At 35.4% G+C, this 18023-nt stretch overlaps 1 protein-coding gene across 2 annotated transcripts in view; it reads left to right on the forward strand.

Moving 5' to 3' along the window:
* LOC129227930 (rap guanine nucleotide exchange factor 4-like) overlaps positions 1 to 18023 on the forward strand; it is a 196090-nt gene that overhangs the window by 49216 nt on the left and 128851 nt on the right. The window contains exon 1 of one of the 2 annotated variants that reach the window (XM_054862561.1): positions 13673 to 13900. The exons of the other annotated variant lie outside the window; for it this stretch is intronic. Within the exon in view, the coding sequence (XP_054718536.1) occupies positions 13826 to 13900 (75 nt within the window). The 5' untranslated portion in view covers positions 13673 to 13825. Of the gene's footprint in view, positions 1 to 13672; positions 13901 to 18023 lie in introns of those variants that run through there. 2 annotated transcript variants of the gene reach the window in all.

Below are 18023 nucleotides of genomic sequence, written 5' to 3' on the forward strand. Positions count from 1 at the left end.
GTGACGACGCTCCCCCGCGTCTCCCTTCCCTACCATACTACATTTTTGCAGGTACATGTAAATACATTTATTTTTCAAATACCAGGAGGGTCTACCCCCTTAAGCGGTGTTTTTATCATAAATAATTAGATAAAACCTAAGTTTAATCTTGATTTAAAGTTGTCGTTCCTCTGGAAAAATTTAGGGTTCTTAACTTTCACACACACAAGTAAAGCAGGGATGCCTATTTCCCCCAAGATCGATAGTGCTTCGCCACACTAATTTCTTGAAGACCTCCCCAAAAACAGAACCCACGACGAGAAAAAATACCCCTGAAAACACTCCCCTAAAAACTTTAATGGTTCAGTCTGTGCCGCCACGATCCCCCCCCCCCCCCACGTTATGCACCCCCAAGTAAAAAATTAATTTAAAACATCTTTCACGCCCTTTGGTAAAGAACAAAAATAGCAATGAGATGTCTTGCCAGATGCTGATCCTGAATTCACGCCGTACCTTCCATTTCTGAACGAAACTCGCTAAATTTGGCGACTTTACTTAAATTTTGGCAGACTTTTAGACCTCATATTTCGATAACGGGGCCATGAGGGCACATAATGTATGTGCCATATACATGTTTTCCGATAATCTTCCAATTGCTACCAATTTGAATTTTTGTTTCGAATTTTTTTGGTCGTATGGTTTCCTAGTTGGAATCGTATTACTTTGAAGTCTAGCTGAACAGAAACTTAAATCGAAACTTAAATTAATAGATTTTTGCGAACAAGCCCCCTTAGTAATTAAGGTATCGAGCGCAGGATCAGAGGGTTTTGGGTTCGATGCCTTAGACTATTAAGAAGGGAGTACATGCGGGTTGCGTATTCATTAAATCTGTTGGCTCGAAAATCCTGTGTGTCGCTTGTTGAACAGTTACAACGGGTAAGGAAGATGAGGAACATTTTCCTTCCTCTTCAGCATCTTGTATAAATTATGTACGTGGGGCGCCATTTGTGCGCCATCTCTGCACGGTCAAGAAAATTATTGCACAATTTAAAAACCCAAATTATATTGTCAAGAACGTCCCTTTTTTTCCCTTATAGTGCCAATGATACAACAACGGCACGAACACATTATGTTCATGCTGTTGTTGCAAACAACAAATCATATTAAACAACACTGCAAGAGTTGTTTAATATGATTTGTAGTCATGAAATTATCCTACAAAATATTTATCTCTATTGAATATCGAAGAAATTGCTCTTAAAATCCTTTAAATAATTTGACTTATTTCTGGTGTTTGACCAAGAAAGCTCTCAGCTATAAAATGAAAAGGTTTTTTTTTTCTAGTTAAACTTACCTGTATGTGTATTTCTGTCAAGCAGAGAAAGATGTCTGGATTACATATGTTTTCTAATACTTAACCCGTTATATGTTCCAAGAAAAACAGAGTTATTAAGAAACCCTGTTTTTATTCATAAAAAAATTATTTTTTCCATTTTTTTTTCCATTTTCCAGAAGAAAACTGAAAAAAAAAAAGTTTTTTTTTCCCACATCTCTGGAAAAGAACAATGATCTTTACCAGGAAGCAAATCGTACTTTAAGATCACATGTAGCCGACCACATGCAGTATGCAATTTTACCAACTCGTCTAAAAATAGCAAAACTGACCCGAATAATTCTTAAGAATCCAATACACAAAACAAGGTGACGAATTCCAGATTCTTCCCCCTCCCATTTTCAAATACTTCTCTCTCTTTGCAAAATCTGTGGCCCGAACGACTTAAATTTGTTCGAAGCAGAACTATTTGATTTTCTTAAAGATGTTTTTCAAGAATAAGGTGTAAAAACTGCAACCACGATGACATGAAGTAATCGATGAAAACTGTATTGTAGAGTGAATGACTTTGAAAAGTAGTTAAGTGGCAGAAACAAAGTATTACAGGAGGCGGTCAAAATAATATGGTATTATTAAATTAATATGTATTTCTGCTTTAGCCCTGGCTAATGGGCGGTAATTTTCTGAATAATACTAAATTGTTTAGCCTTCTCCCATAAAGTTTTGTTTTTCGCATTAGATAAACACCCAATTTTGTGCAACGTAAAATTGTGGTCTAAAAACATATCAAGCAGTTTCATGACAAATATTAAAACTTATTAAAGTTTTAGGAATATAGGTGTTTGTTCGCTTAATTAGCTCAAGAATTAAGTAAAAGAGTATTGAATCAGAATATGATTTAATGTAAACAGTGAGAATCTTTCATTTAAAACAAAAAGAAAAAACAAATTCCTATAGCTTGAGTGTAGGTTTTTAGTTAAACTTGAAGTGTAGCTTTTATATGAAAATATTAAAAAAAATACCTTATGATAGTTGTGCCACGGAGAAATGGCGGATGAACTAAAAGCGGAAACAGACCACTTCATTTTGTAGTAGATATGATCAACGAAAATGTAGTGGTCTTTTCTTGCTTCCAGTTCGTCCGCCTTCTCTCGGTGGCACAACTATATTTAGGTGATACTGCATGAGAAGGGTAAGAAGAGAGCACGATATGAATGAAACCTGCGTTTTGAGAACTAAATGGTTGATAAGCTCTACAGCAGCAAATATTCCAACAAAAACATACGAAAAAAAAACTTAAAAGTTCAAAATGCAAAAAACATTGTAAACATCCTGATGTATATAATAGCCAATCATCGAGTAACGCTCCTGGCGTCATCAACAATGAAACTTGCTCCATGGCATGATACTCTGATAATATGTTTTTGTAATGTTTGACATGCAGGGAGTTGCTTTATATTGACGAGGCTGAACTGGATTCGGTCACTTAACTGTTTTACTGGTAAGGCTGTGGCATTTCAGGGGAATGAATAAAGGAAAAAGTGGTCAACAATGAACGCTACCAACTGGAGTTTAGGGTAAACCCACCGGAATTAGGATTAAAATTTCAACTATCAAAATATCCGCAAACAGGCAATTTTGCTTCGTTCAAATGCAGAAGCAATTTTCCCCGGTCATACATTGACGGGCGATTTTCTAGTTAATTAAATAACCTTCAACGAATTTAGCAACAAGCATCAAAATATTGTAAACATTCATTCTTGTAAACGAAACCTTACTTGTTAACAAATTCTAGAGCAATAGCCCTGCCCGTACTCACTACTGCAACACAGCTTCCCCGTGTCGTGACGTCAGCTGATGTCATGATCATCTTCGTTGACGAAGCAATGGGTTATTATTAGCCAATATCGAATTTCCTAATCTCCCCATCTTTCTTGCGAAACGTGAGTCCGAGATAATTTGCTAAAGACAAGTACGTGCCAATGTCTTTTAAAATTGATAATGATAAACACATGTTTTTATCACTGCTGGAGGAGCAGCAAGTGCCGCGGAATCGATGTTTTACTGTGTTTGGCTTTCTATTTCCTTGCATGAAAACACAAAAAAACTTAACGTTTCCTTAATGGCAGGTGTTGTTTACCTTTCCTATTTTAGTCCCGATAGTTAATTTTTTACTTATATTTTTACTGTTATTTATTCATTACAACGTTGTTTATTTATTATAACGTTATTAATTTTTTTTTCTTAAGGTATATTTTCTGAAATTGCCTGATTTTTCCTTTTTAACTAAGAGTAGTAATAAGCTATTATATCATAAAATATAGAAAATGCATCTTTTCCAAATTAAGGGGAGGTGGGGCACGTTGGTCCGCTTTTTTACTAATCATTTTTTATCTCATCAAAAAATTTAATGAGCAGTTTGATTTTCTACAATAACTTTCACTAAACACTTCTCAAAACCACAGATTTTTTTTTTTTTTTTTGAAATGTTGAATTGATAAACTTTTATATTAATTTTTTAACGGAACCTTGTAAAGTGGAGCAACGTGCCCCACGGGTAGGGTACGTTGGACCGCGTAACGCAAATAACATTTGTTATAATTTTAATGATATATACCAGCGGTTCCCAACCTTTTCCCCCTTGCGAACCCCTTCCATACGCCGAAAGAAGTTGGCGAACCCCTTGAGTACTTAGGTAATAAGTAACAAGAAAAAAAAAAAAAAAAAAAGAACACCCACACAGACAATAAAATGTAAGACTTTTTTTTTGTTTGATGCTGCTCCATAGTTTATAAAACATTAATTCCAAAATATATAAGTACAAATATTGCTACGATCTAAAATGATCGCTAGAAAGTGAATGCAAAACAAATTTACCAAAAAATAAACACAGTGATTATTCTGTGTTGAGCTTCGATCAACTTTGAAAAAATTTTGAAAATAGGATATTTTGTGGAACAAAGACGCTCTAAAAAGTTTGGCTGAAATATTTGACGGTTTCAATCTTACATTTAATCTGTTTCAGCAGTTATCGCTGTTTATGAAGAAAATCCTTCTTTACATAAAAACAGAAACGTATTCCAAATGGTAATAAAATTTAAAGTGTCTTTTTCTGACACAGGGGTACATTTACCTCTATAACTAAATCCAAAGTCAGTTAAAGAATGATCTTTAAAATATCTCTCAGGGATAACTAAATGAAGTTTTTTCTTCCAGTAAAATGAGAAAGATCTCTAGGTTTATGTCTTCTTGAAAAGGACTATGAGCATAACTGTTTTACTATAAGATTTACTGCGTACATTAATCGTGTCATTGCTGAAGAATTTTCTTGTGATTATTCTATATGTGTAGAGTAAAATTCGTATATTGAAAAATAATAGAAGCGTTCATTTTTCGATACACGCATTTACTCTCATTTTTACACAAAAGGTAATGTATAACACAACAAATATTTTTAAGCTCACTTACTACAAGAAAAATCTTCTACACAAATTTCATAAATTTCTTAGTATATTTATGAAGCGCTATATATTCCATATATAGCGCAAATTAAGTTGCATTTAATTGTGTTGATTTTTTTTGCTGCGTAAACATCACACTGCCAAATCTTCACCCACAAAAATTTTCTAAATTTTCATATTTCCTGTTGTATTTCTGGGTTGCTAGCCATTCTTTCCCTTTTTTCGATACTAAAACTCGAAATATTGTGGTCTAGATCTACAATATAGTGTCAAAATTAGCAACAAACAACAGGGCGATCTCATTTCTATGCACAGTACAATATAAGTAGCTCTTCGTTGGACTCGAATGATAAACTAAACATCAAAATATTTGAGACGCTCGCATATGATCCATCTAACGTTTTCATCAAGTTTAATTAGTCTTTCGGATCAAAAGCTTCTAAGGAAACGAAAGCTTTGAAATTCTTTTATCTGAGAACATAGTATGCATATTGCATGAGTAGAGCTCTTTCGACACGGCTTCAGGGCTATCCATTATGAAAGTGCTATAGCCGGCGCTTTGCAATGACAGACTTTATTCCTTAAATGTAATATATGTCAGCAACTATGCAAATATTTTCAGGCTAAGAGTATCGATTGTGCGAGACACAAATGAAAAAAAAAGGAACAAACTTTGCTTGAAACCGCTTGAATATGAGACTTCATCAGAAACAGGCATGTTTTAAAGTTCCGCTATTACAATTTTTTTTTTGCGAACCCCCTGAAAACTTCTCACGAACCCCCAGGGGTTCGCGAACCGCCGGTTGGGAACCGCTGATATATACTATCAAATGTTGTAACTACATTTTAATATCTTTTGTGTGTAGAGTGAAAAATATAATGTTTAAAGATGAATATAGCATATTAAATTGATTTTAATTTATAAATCATCTTGAAAACAGTAATAAGCATTTACCATTAGTACACTATTATTTTTTAAAAAATCAAAAGAAAAATCAATTATTGAATATTCATGAGACAATATTGAAGTTAACTAAACATGTGTTAATGATATCTGGGAATATAAAAGTGCTATTCCACAGCTTTGGAAGTAGCACTTTTATTGGACTGGGTTTCGGAAGGATAAGTCATGTGTCACTTTATTGTAAAGTTACAGTCGAGTCCCGACTTACGCGAGGGATGCGTTCCAAGACACCTCGCGTAAGTCGGAATTTCGCGTTGTGGAACAAGGTATGTTTAGCAATTTTTTATAAGCGTACCCCATTGTTTCAGACGTTTGTACACGCCCCTCATATTGTTTCAAACCATTTATTAACTATATATTGCAATGTCTTTTACAAAGAACCGACTTTTTCTGCATTTTAGAAAAAGCGTTATTATTTGGCATAAAATTCTGTAATTTAGCACAAAATCAGTGATTAATGGGGGAGAGAAACTTAAAATAAAGCAGTATGGTACTTACAGTATAGCATTATTACAGCCCTTAACAGTATAGATATAGTAAATATATTTATAATTTGAAAAATGAAGAAGGTTTATGCAGCGCGATCAGAATGTTATCATAACGTATTTTAGCATTGTTCATATGTAAAATGAAAAAAAAAAAAAAAAGCTAAGAATCGGAGCGGTTATTTGTATAAACTAAAGCAAAGCGTTGTTTAGACTAATACAGTGGGTGAACTTCCGCTTTCAGTGATGTTTATGGGGTGAAAAACCATTCACAAAACCAATATTTAGCGTCAACGAAGCCCATTCTAACTCTCCGCCGCTCTTTTCCGAAAAATTTCATGTTGCATGCGAGTAATTTGTGTCCGCACTAAAAAATTCATTACTCATGAAAAACTCGCGTTATATCCATTTCGCGTTTGTCGGATCGCGTTGTAGCGGGATCCGACTGTACATCATTATTTGCTGGGGGGGGGGGGAGGTCTTTTTTCTTTATTCCATTGCATGATACAACTCCAAAAAGAAAAGAATCCTGTTATACTAATACCATTTATTTCAAAGACAAGAAGTTCCGTCTAGAACTAGACGAGCCTACTTTCCCGTATACCCATACTACTTTCTAGTACCTGATCAATATTCTCAAAAATAGCTAAAATCGCAAATTTTTTCAAACATATTTTTTTAAATATTTTAAGCTGATTTCTAGGAATAAAATATTCCTTACTTTTCTTCAAAAAAACGAACGAATAAAATAGCAGCACCTTTTAAGCAAAGCAGCTAATACACTTTTTTCCATTAAAAAAATTTTTTTAACAGCTTTCAAAACGAAAAAATAATAATAAGTTCATTAAAATAAATACATCATATAAAAAAAAATCGTTTCTTTTTCCCCTGTTGCCGAAAATAATTTTTTAAACGAATTAATGCACTTACCAAAATAAAAAAAACAATAAAATGTCAACTTAAAGAAATAATTTTCATTGTCAAAAAAAAAAAATCTTCTGCGCATATTTTTCGAGTTTATTCACCGAAAACTAAATACCTAAATTAAAACTTTAGCGTGAAAATAAAAACAAATCATATCAACAATAATTATTTCACAGTTAAAACCACAGCAGCGGAGTCGGAGTCGGAGTCAATCTCATTTTGGGATAAAAGAGTCGGAGTCGAATATCCAAGAATCGGAGTCAGTCATTTGTCCTCCGTGTATAAATGTTTGCCAAAGCTACGAAGTCAGAGTCGAAGTCGGGGAGTCGGAGTCCGATTAATTGTCGGGAACAGGAGTCAGAGTCGGTGTCAGGTCCCCCTAAATTCTCGGAGTCGGAGTCGGGAGTAGGTCGTCAAGAGCTATTTCCAACAAAGTTTGTTTGAAGTAAATCCGCCTTCAAGTACGGAATCTACATTGACTTTCAGTTTCCCCGTAGGCGCTAATGTTAAGGGATTTGAACTGTTCAAAATTGAACGGAAAATTGTTCAAATCAAAAAGATATCTTATATACAAGTTTTTTATCAAAAGCTTTTTCCTACAAAGTTGGTTTGAAGCAAATTCGCCTCACAGTTCGGAATTGCTTTGAATTTCCCCGTAGGCGCTAATGTTAAGTTTTTTTGAACTGTTCAAAATTGAACAAAAAATAGTTCAAATCAAAAAGTGAAATATGGGAATGAGGTGTCCTCGCCGAGATCTTTCGAACAAAAAAAAGTTTGTTCGAATCGGACTATTCATTCAAAAGTTATTAGGGGGGGACAGACAGACAGACCGACAGACAGACCGACAGACAGACAGACCGACAGACATTTTTCCCCATCTCAATACCCTACTTTCCAATTTTTAATTTTTCAATATTTATTTAATTATTTTATTTATTTTTGACTTTTTTTTGTTTTTCACGATATTTTTAAGATGCATTAAGCCTTCTTTCATGCTTTTTTCTTCTTTTTCTGACTTTTACTGGGAAAGTAGGCTAAAAAAGTACAATAAAATTGACTGCTTTAAGCTTGCATATCTTTTCGTTTTAAAATCAAATATAAAAATAAAATTAGATAATCTTAAGTCTAAATATACTTTTTATTCCTTTATTCAATTACTAGTGGTACCCGCACGGCTTCGCCCGTAATAGCAAATTAAAAGGTCTTTTGGTTCGCTTGTATATTTACAAATAATGTATGGTGAATTTTCTCGCCAATTGGTTTGTACCGACGTTACAGTTCCACGTTATGATAATTTTGTATCTCGCCAATTGGCTTGTGCCCATGTTACGGTTCCACGTTATGATAATTTCGTAATTTATGATATTTTTTTTTCTTAAAATTGGAATAAAAAAAGAACAACATCGAATTTTTGAAAAATCGCTTCGAGGTGCACACCCCCATGCTACATACTAACTTTGTGCCAAATTTCATGAAAATCGGCCGAACGGTTTAGGCGCTATGCGCGTCACAGACATCCTACAGACATCCTACGGACATCCTACAGATATCCAGACATCCAGACATCCTCCGGACAGAGAGACTTTCAGCTTTATTATTAGTAAAGATTTGTTTTATTTTGTTTCTATGTAGAATGCTTCTTTAGCAAAAAACTTTTTGTTTGCTCTTGTAATGATTGTAGTCAAGAACACTAGGATTTACTTAAGTATTATATTTAACTTAGCGTATGTACAGTAAATTAAAATAAAATAACATCTTCTTTACTAATAATAAAGCAGAAAGTCTCTCTGTCCGGAGGATGTCTAGATGTCTGGATGTCTGTAGGATGTCTGTAGGATGTCTGTAGGATATCTGTAGGATGTCTGTGACGCGCATAGCGCCTAAACCGTTCGGCCGATTTTCATGAAATTTGGCACAAAGTTAGTATGTAGCATGGGGGTGTGCACCTCGAAGCGATTTTTCGAAAATTCGATGTGGTTCTTTTTTTATTCCAATTTTAAGAAAAAAAACTATCATAAATTACGAAATTATCATAACGTGGAACCGTAATATGGGCACAAGCCAATTGGCGAGATACGAAATTATCATCTTCTTTACTAATAATAAAGCAGTAAGTCTCTCTGTCCGGAGGATGTCTGTAGGATGTCTGTAGGATGTCCGTAGGATGTCTGTGACGCGCATAGCGCTTAAACCGTTCGGCCGATTTTCATGAAATTTGGCACAAAGTTAGTATGTAGCATGGGGGTGTGCACCTCGAAGCGATTTTTCGAAAATTCGATGTGGTTCTTTTTTTATTCAAATTTTAAGAAAAAAAAAACTATCATAAATTACGAAATTATCATAACGTGGAATCGTAACATGGGCACAAGCCAATTGGCGAGATACGAAATTATCATAACGTGGAACTGTAACGTCGGTACAAGCCAATTGGCGAGAAAATTCACCATACATCATTTGTAAATATACAAGCGAACCAAAAGACCTTTAATTTTTCTATTACGGGCGAAGCCGTGCGGGTGCCACTAGTTACTAATAATATAGCTGGAAGTCTCTCTGTCCGGAGGATGTCTGTGACGCGCATAGCGCCTAAACCGTTCGGCCGATTTTCATGAAACTTGGCACAAAGTTAGTTTGTAGCATGGGGGTGTGCACCTCGAAGCGATGTTTCGAAAATTAGATTTTGTTCTTTTTCTATTTCAATTTTAAGAACATTACGGAATTATCATGACGTGGAACGGGAGAGCGAATGAACATAGCCAATTGGCGAGAAATTCATCATCCATTATTTGTAAATATACAGGCGAACCAGATGACCTTTTAATTTTCTACTACTGGCAAAGCCATGCGGGTACCACTAGTCTTTACTAATAATAAAACTGAAAGTCTCTCTGTCCGGAGGATGTCTGGATATCTGTATAGGATGTCTGTGACGCGCATAGCGCCTAAACCGTTCGACCGATTTTCATGAAATTTGGCACAAAGTTAGTATGTAGCGTGGGGGTGTGCACCCCAAAGCGATTTTTCGAAAATTCGATGTGGTTCTTTTTCTATTCCAATTTTAAGAACAAAATTATCGTAAGATGGACGAATTAATTACGAAATTATCATAACGTGGAACCGTAACATGGGCACAAGCCAATTGTCGAGATACGAAATGATCATAACGCGGAACCGCAACATGGGCACAAGCCAATTGGCTTGAAAATTCACCATACATTATTTGTAAATACACAGGCGAACCAAAAGACCTTTTAATTTTTCTATTACGGGCAGAGCCGTGCGGGTACCACTAGTTATAAATAAAATTGAAACCGTTCTTGGTTTTATGAAAGTACTGTAACGTGCAGTGTAATGGACGAGTGTCCAAATATGGTTAAGATACATCAGGTAGGAATTTTTTCTTCTCATGGAGCTTAGCCGTTTTATGTCTACAGTCACCTGTGCTGCCCTCTGCGGACAGCGCATTTGCATATTGGCGCAGACACTTTTGTTTAATACATTGTATTGCATATTTTACTCTCAGAAAACAATTGTCTGGGAAAATTTAGAAGTATATTCGAAAATATAAATTGTAAAAAAGTGCAGATATGAAATGAATCTTTTGGTAAAATTAATTTAGCATAATTTTTGTTAAATAATTTTGCTTTTTTGCCTTAAGTTATTATTATTATTTCGAAACATGTGTAACATGAAACAAAATGAATCTATAATATGCAAATACTTAGAATAGTGTTATAATTATTGACAATTAAGAGAATTTTTTTTTTTTAAATTTATGTGGTCCGGTTGTTTGGTCCGGTCCAACGTGCCCCACAAAATGTGGACCAACCTACCCCACCTTCTTGGACTAAAAAAGTGATGTCATATTTTTTTTTCTTTTTGACAAAAAATAGAAAAATTGCCTATTATTGAGAACTAAAAGAACTTACTTTCAGAAAGGAGTTCAATTTTTTTTCTGCAATCTTGATGAAAACCATTAAAAAAAATAATGGTTGCAGTTTTCCGAAAATTACTCAGGACAACTGAAATAATAATTTCTGGAATAAAATTAGTTTAATATAACTGTACCACGTGATTTCATTATAGGATTTGTAGGACCATAGGTGCTATTTGTTAGTCATAAAGAAAAATATAAAAATATTAATAGCGTTAAAATAATTGAGACCGTTCCAACATGCCCCACGGTCCAACGTACCCCACCGCCCCATACCTAATTTTTCTCTTTTCAACTAGTAGTAGGGGAATGTGAAGCAAAGTGGAATGGTGAAATATTTACTCTGTTTATAGCGCCACCTATCTGGTAATATTTTAATTACATAGAAACACATGTAGTCGATTCCAGTCAGGAAAAAATTACCTCTAAAGATCAAAGCAAATGATAAAAAAGCAATTTTCAAAAATTGATACTCATATTATAATATTTTGCTGTAAGCCAAAAATTATTTTGGTTATTATCAAATAATAAATTTCTTGTTATTAACATTTTAAATCGTATTTAAGACCTTCTAATATCAGGTGCAGTATTTATTTCGTTGATACTAAGATTTTTTTATTTGAATTTTTTTGCTCAATCAGTCAAGTGCTTTCAGGGCAAAATGAGGTAGTTAATTTCATTTAATTATTTCATCATTTACTAAAACCCTTACGTATTCATTTATTAATTGCTGCATTTAAATTCCGTCGTTTAATTTTTCACTTATTTATTCCTTCATTTCCGTTCCTTCATTTAACAACTCACTTATTTACTATTTCATTTACATTTCATCATTTAATAATTCGCTCATTTATTCATTCATTCACTAATTTTCTCATTCGTTCACTATTTTATTTGCTCATTTATTTTTTGTGTATTAATTAACAAATTTATTTCATTATTCGTTTATTGTTGCGTTACCTTTTTATTTATTCGTTTATCCTTTTAATTACTCATTCATATGATCAAAAATAAATTTCATAATCGAATAGAAAATATTTCATTGGGAAAAATATTTATTCTTCCCTTTGCCCGAGAAAAAAAAAGGGAAAATTTTCCACTTTATTTGAAGGTACAGATTTACTGCTAAAAATAAAAAGTATACTTTCAATACAAAGTTTATTACGAAATACATAGTGTTTTTTATATGTTCTGTAATTTTCAAAATTAATTTCCAATTTCTTCAATTTGAAAAAGATGAATTATCTCATCTATGATTCACCTGCCCTACTATTGAAAGATTGCATCAAAAATATGGAAGAAGTTTCTTTTCAAAATTAGCTAATGTTTTAACAAAAAGGTAGTTGCGATATATTTTATTATACTATTTAGAAAAAGTTACTTTTCAATGTTACTTAATTTCGCTCTTTTTAAATTTTAGCAGTAATGAATTTTTAAACTTAATTGCTAGTTGCTTCTTGTATTTAATTCAATGAGAAAATTTTTAATTAAAAATATTTTAACTGCCACTTTAAGTTTAAGGTACAAATTTACTGCCAAAATATGGAAAGTAGCATTTCAATGCAAGTTCTATTGAACAATACATTTTTCTCTTTTTATGTATAGTAATTTTCAAGAAAAATTTCCAGTTTATTCATTTGCGAAAAAGGTGCGTTATCTGAACTATTTCACTTTTATTGAAGATATTTTACCCCCCCCCCCCCTGCCTGCTGTATATAGGATATTTTGACAAAAAAAAAATGTTACTTCAATGAGAATAAGTTTGTTTTATCAACTATTGATTTTTTTTTTTTTTTTTTTTTTTTGAGCAATCACGGTTGCTTATTGTTCTCATTTGACCGTTTTTGGTGTCCGTGCCTTTTCCAACTTGGACCAGAAGCCTATGCAGCACCACCGCCCACCGTCCTCTGCTGGCGGCGCGGCGCGGCTGCTCCGGTTTTGAGCTACCCGCTTCTCCTGGTCGGAGGCGTCCATGTCCTACACACACGCACGTTCACACACACACACGATTTCCCACACATACACACACACGACTTCACACACATACACTCACACACACCTACGTGCATACACACAGGTCTACGCACACACACAACTATGCACAAGTAACCGCCTAGGAGGAGAGGCAGACTTGGGGGGGGGGGGGGGGACAGGAGCCGTTTCTAGAAACAATAACTCCAATGAGTAGGGTCCTGTCTCAGTTCGTGATTGCGAAAAACATAATTTGTGTTCAAAATTTCAGAATTCAAATTAATTTTCTCTCTTTCTTTTTTCTTTTTTTTTTTTTTTTTGTATTTTAAAACTTTTAATGCAATGGAAAAAAGCGGGAAAACTTTTGTCCAGAATGGTTTTGTCAAATTTTTTTTGTAGGGGGATGTTGAAAAAAACGTTCCCTCTTTGCGAGGCGCCTAGGCTCAACCGGAAAAAAAAAAAGATTCAAAAATAAGCCCGTGCATCTTTCCATTAAAAAGAGAAAAGAAACTGCTTCAGACCTCTGCTTCAGACCCAGATTCCCACTCTCGTTTGTTTTAACCTTCCTTTGACTCATCTTCCGATAAAAGATATACGTCTCGGAGACAAACAGAAGCGATGGCGATGAAGCTGTCCGTGTTGGCCACCTGACTGCGGGGTTATCAGAAATGGCTCGCATCTCCCTAGCTTTTAATAATAATCGTTCTTTTTTTATTCGGATGCGCTGTTGTCGAGGCGCGAGCAGAATTTGCTCGTTTTTTTTTCTTTCGTGCCATGGGCATTAAGTTGTCGGTGCAAGGAGTCTATTATGTAGTTGCTGAGGAAAAGGGATTTGCAATGTTGTGGAAGGTAGGTTATTAAGCTTTTTCAAAATTAGGATTTAGCTGTGTTATATGCCTCTTTAATTTTTTCTACTTATTTTCAAGCACAATAAGATTTTATGCAGTCTGTTTTTTTTTTTAAAATTATTATTATTTTTGAAATCACAACGCAAAGAGAAAAAATATTTTTAGTTATTACATATAATTTGTTTGCTTGAAACTAAATTTAATTAAGACGCATGTAATGATTTCCAAGGCTTTGATTCTGACTGATATTTTACCAATTCAAAAAAAAAAAAAAAAAAAAAAAAAAAAAATTAATTTTGTCATCCTGAATTCAAATGTTTTTCGCAATCACGAGTGTGTGTATATGTAAGCGTGTGTGTTTGTGTGTGGGGGTATGTGTGTGTGTGTGTGTAGGCATGTGTGTTTGTGTCTGTGTGCAGGCATGAGTGTGTGGGTAGTTGTGTGTATGTGTGTGTGTGTGTTTGTGTGTGCATGTGTTTGAGTATGTGTGTAGGTCTATGTATGTGTGTGTGTAGGTGTATATATGTATATGTGTGTAGGTGCGTGTATGTATGCGTATAAGTGTAGGATATTGACGAAACCCTGGAGACGGTTTTCGCTGGAGGTGCAGCATCATGAGGACCCGGTCGACGGTGATGCTGCGGAGGGTGGCGGTGAGAAAAATGATAGGAATATCAAAAACAGTCAAACGAAAGCAATAAGCTATCGTGATTGCTCAAAAAAAAATTGAATTTTGACCTCATGAATTCAAATTATGTTTTTCGCAATCACGAGTGTGTGTGTATGTAGGCGTGTGTTTATGTGTGTGGAGGTATGTGTGTTTGTGTGTAGGAGGTATGTGTATGTGTGTGTAGACATGTGTGTTTGTGTCTGTGTGCAGGTGTGAGTGTGTGGGTAGTTGTGTGTAGGTGTGTGTATGTGTAGGTATCTGTATGTATGTGTACGTGTCTGTATGTGTACGTGTCTGTGTGCAGTGTGAGTGTGTGGGTAGTTGTGTGTAGGTGTGTGTACGTGTCTGTGTGCAGTGTGAGTGTGTGGGTAGTTGTGTGTAGGTGTGTGTATGTGTAGGTATCTGTATGTATGTGTACGTGTCTGTATGTGTACGTGTCTGTATGTATGCGTGTGTGTATGTGTACGTGTCTGTATGTGTACGTGTCTGTATGTATGCGTGTGTGTATGTGTTTGTGTGTATGTGTGTGTAGGTGTATGTATGTATGTGTGTGTTGTGTGTATATATTTGTGTGTATGTGTGTGTACGTGCGTGTATGTATGCGTGTAAGTGTAGGATATTGACGCAACCTGGAGACTGTTTTCGCTATAGGAGCAGCATCGTGAGGCGGCCGGTCGACGGTGGTGCTGCAGAGGGTGCTGGTGGAAAAATAAAATCATGGGAACGCCAAAAACAGTCAAATGAAAGCAATAAGCAATCGTGATTGCAAAAAAAAAAAAAAAAAAGGCAAAATTACGTTGATAATATTTTTTGAACTTCATTCAATCACAGCATTCCAATTAAGCTGGATAAATTATAACAGCTGCAGCTACATAGTCGACGCCAAGTTTGTAAATTACTCAACCTGAATCTCTGCTATGCCGGCAGGTCCGTCATTTAAAATTTATCCAGGGGACCCTCTTCCTAGGACACCTATACCATCTACGTGAAATACACCGCCAGCTCAGTCATTTCCAGCCGAGGACTGCAGTTTCGTGCTTATTAGCACTCATCAGCCCGGCATAGGAAAGTGACTGAGCTGGAGGAAGCCAAGAGTGCGAAACAAACTGGTAGCTAATATAGAATTAGCGCACGCCAGACGAGTGACAGAAGAGAGACTAGACGAATGAGTTTTCTTCGGTCACTCGTCTGGTCTGCTAATTCTATATTAGCTACCAGTTTGTTCCGCACTCTTGGCTTCCATAAGAGGTTTTCCACCTCCAGTTCAGTCACTCCTATGCCGGGCTGATGAGTGCTAATAGGCACGAAACTGCAGTCCTCGGCTGGAAATGACTGAGCTGGCGTTGTATTTCACGTATTTCTGCTTTAGCCCTGGCTAATGGGCGGTAATTTACTGAATATACCTATACCATCTCCCCGATGGGAAAGGTGTCCCGACCTCTGCATAAAGGGAATAGTTTTTCTCTTTCTGCGCAAAAGTCTTTCTCAAAAACAAATTTCTAATGATGGTCGTAAGCTCAAAAACGGACCTTTCACAGCACTAATGACGTTCACTGGTGTGACAACATCCCCCTTAAATACGTTAGTACTGTTACAATCATACTGTTTTTTGTTTACCATTCTTTAAAAAAGATAAATAAAATGAAAGCGCTCTAGAAAGCGTTTTACCTGGTAAAAGTTCAATACCCTGTGAAAATGTTGCCAAAAGAAAAAAAAAAAAAATTTGAATTTTTTCATCTTGAATTCAAATTATGTTTTTCGCAATCACGAGTGTGTGTGTATGTAGGCGTGTGTGTTTGTGTGTGGGGGGTATGTGTGCTTGTGTAGGGGGGGTGCTTGTGTAGGGGGGTTGTGCTTGTGTGGGGGTATGTGTATGTGTGTGTAGGCATATGTGTTTGTGTCTGTGTGCAGGCATGAATTTGTGGGTAGTTTTGTGTATGTTTTTGTGTGTGTGTGTGTATGTGTAGGTGTCTGTATGTATGCGTGTGTATGTGTTTGTGTGTGTGTGTGTGCGTGTAGTTGTGTGTAGTTGTGTGTGTGTGTGCGTGTAGTTGTGTATGTATGCGCGTGTGTGTAGGACATGGATGCAACCTGGAGACGGCTTTCGCTACAGGAGCATCATCGTTTGGAGCCGGTCGACGGTGATGGTGTGGAGGGTGGCGGTGGGAAAATAAAATGATAGGACGCCAAAAACAGTCAAATAAAAGCAATAAGCAATCGTGATTGCTCAAAAAAAAAAAAAAAAAAGATAAATTAATTTGAATTTTGACTTTTTGAATTCAAATTATATTTTTCGCAATCACATGTGTGTGTGTGTGTGTGTGTGTGTGTGTGTTTGTGTCCAGGCATGAGTGTGTGGGTGTGTGTGTGTGTATAGGAATTTGTATGTATGCGTGCGTGTTTGTATCTGTATGCAGGCATGAGTGTGTGTGTAGGTGTGTGCGTGTATGTTGTGTCTGTGTGCAGGCATGAGTGTGTGTGTAGGTGTGTGCGTGTGTGTTGTGCCTGTGTGCAGGCATGAGTGTGTGTGTGTGTGTGTGTGTACAGCTGTCTGTATGTATGTGTGTTTGCAGGTGTGTGTTTGTATGCGTGTGAGTGTAGGATATGGGCGCAACGTGGAGACGGCTTTCGCAAGAGGAGCAGCATCGTGAAGCCGCCGGCCGGTCGACGGTGGTGCTGCAGAGGGTGCTGGTGGGAAAATAAAATGATAGGACATCAAAACAGTCGAATGAAAGCAATAAGCAATCGTGATTGCTCAAAAAAAAAAAAAAAAAATGGAAATCGAATGAATTCGAAAAATATTTCAGTTGCAAAATTTGAGAAAATTCTTACTGTCAGTTTGTTTTTCCCTAAAAATTGTAGGGAGAAAATTTCTACCTTTCCTTTTTAACCTCCTGAGTGTTTCACCCCTTTTTATTAGTTGAACACGTTATTCTCAATTTTAAGCAGTTGATGGAATTATTTAAATATTTGATTCTATTTAATAAATTGAATACTTTATAACTCCTTATCTAACAAGCAGATTTGCTCCAAGAATGTGTAAGAAAGAACTTTGTACGATGCAAAAACATTTCATCTTTTAATTATTAAAAAAAAAATGTTTAGAAGATGCATTTCACATCATTATTTATCGTCAACGGATGCTATTCAAGATATTTTTTGTTTTTAATATAACTGATGCTAGAAGAAAAGTTTCTTGTAGCAAAATATTGAAACCAATAGCTCAAGTTGTAATGAAAAATTATTTGTGTTCTGATTGTTCTAATAAATATGCAAAAGTTATGCTTAAAAGACAGGCTATGAGTAATCTCTTGGCAGACGATACTCATTCACTAAATTGAAGTTCATTGATTAAAATTTTGATATATAAAACATTTTATTTATTGGGCAAAGCAAAAAGGTCGTAAAAAAGTTTTATTTTTCACACAAATAACAATTTGAGATGTTTATTTTT

Source organism: Uloborus diversus, chromosome 1 (genome assembly GCF_026930045.1).
Source record: "Uloborus diversus isolate 005 chromosome 1, Udiv.v.3.1, whole genome shotgun sequence".
Classification (NCBI taxonomy): Eukaryota; Metazoa; Arthropoda; class Arachnida; order Araneae; family Uloboridae; genus Uloborus; species Uloborus diversus.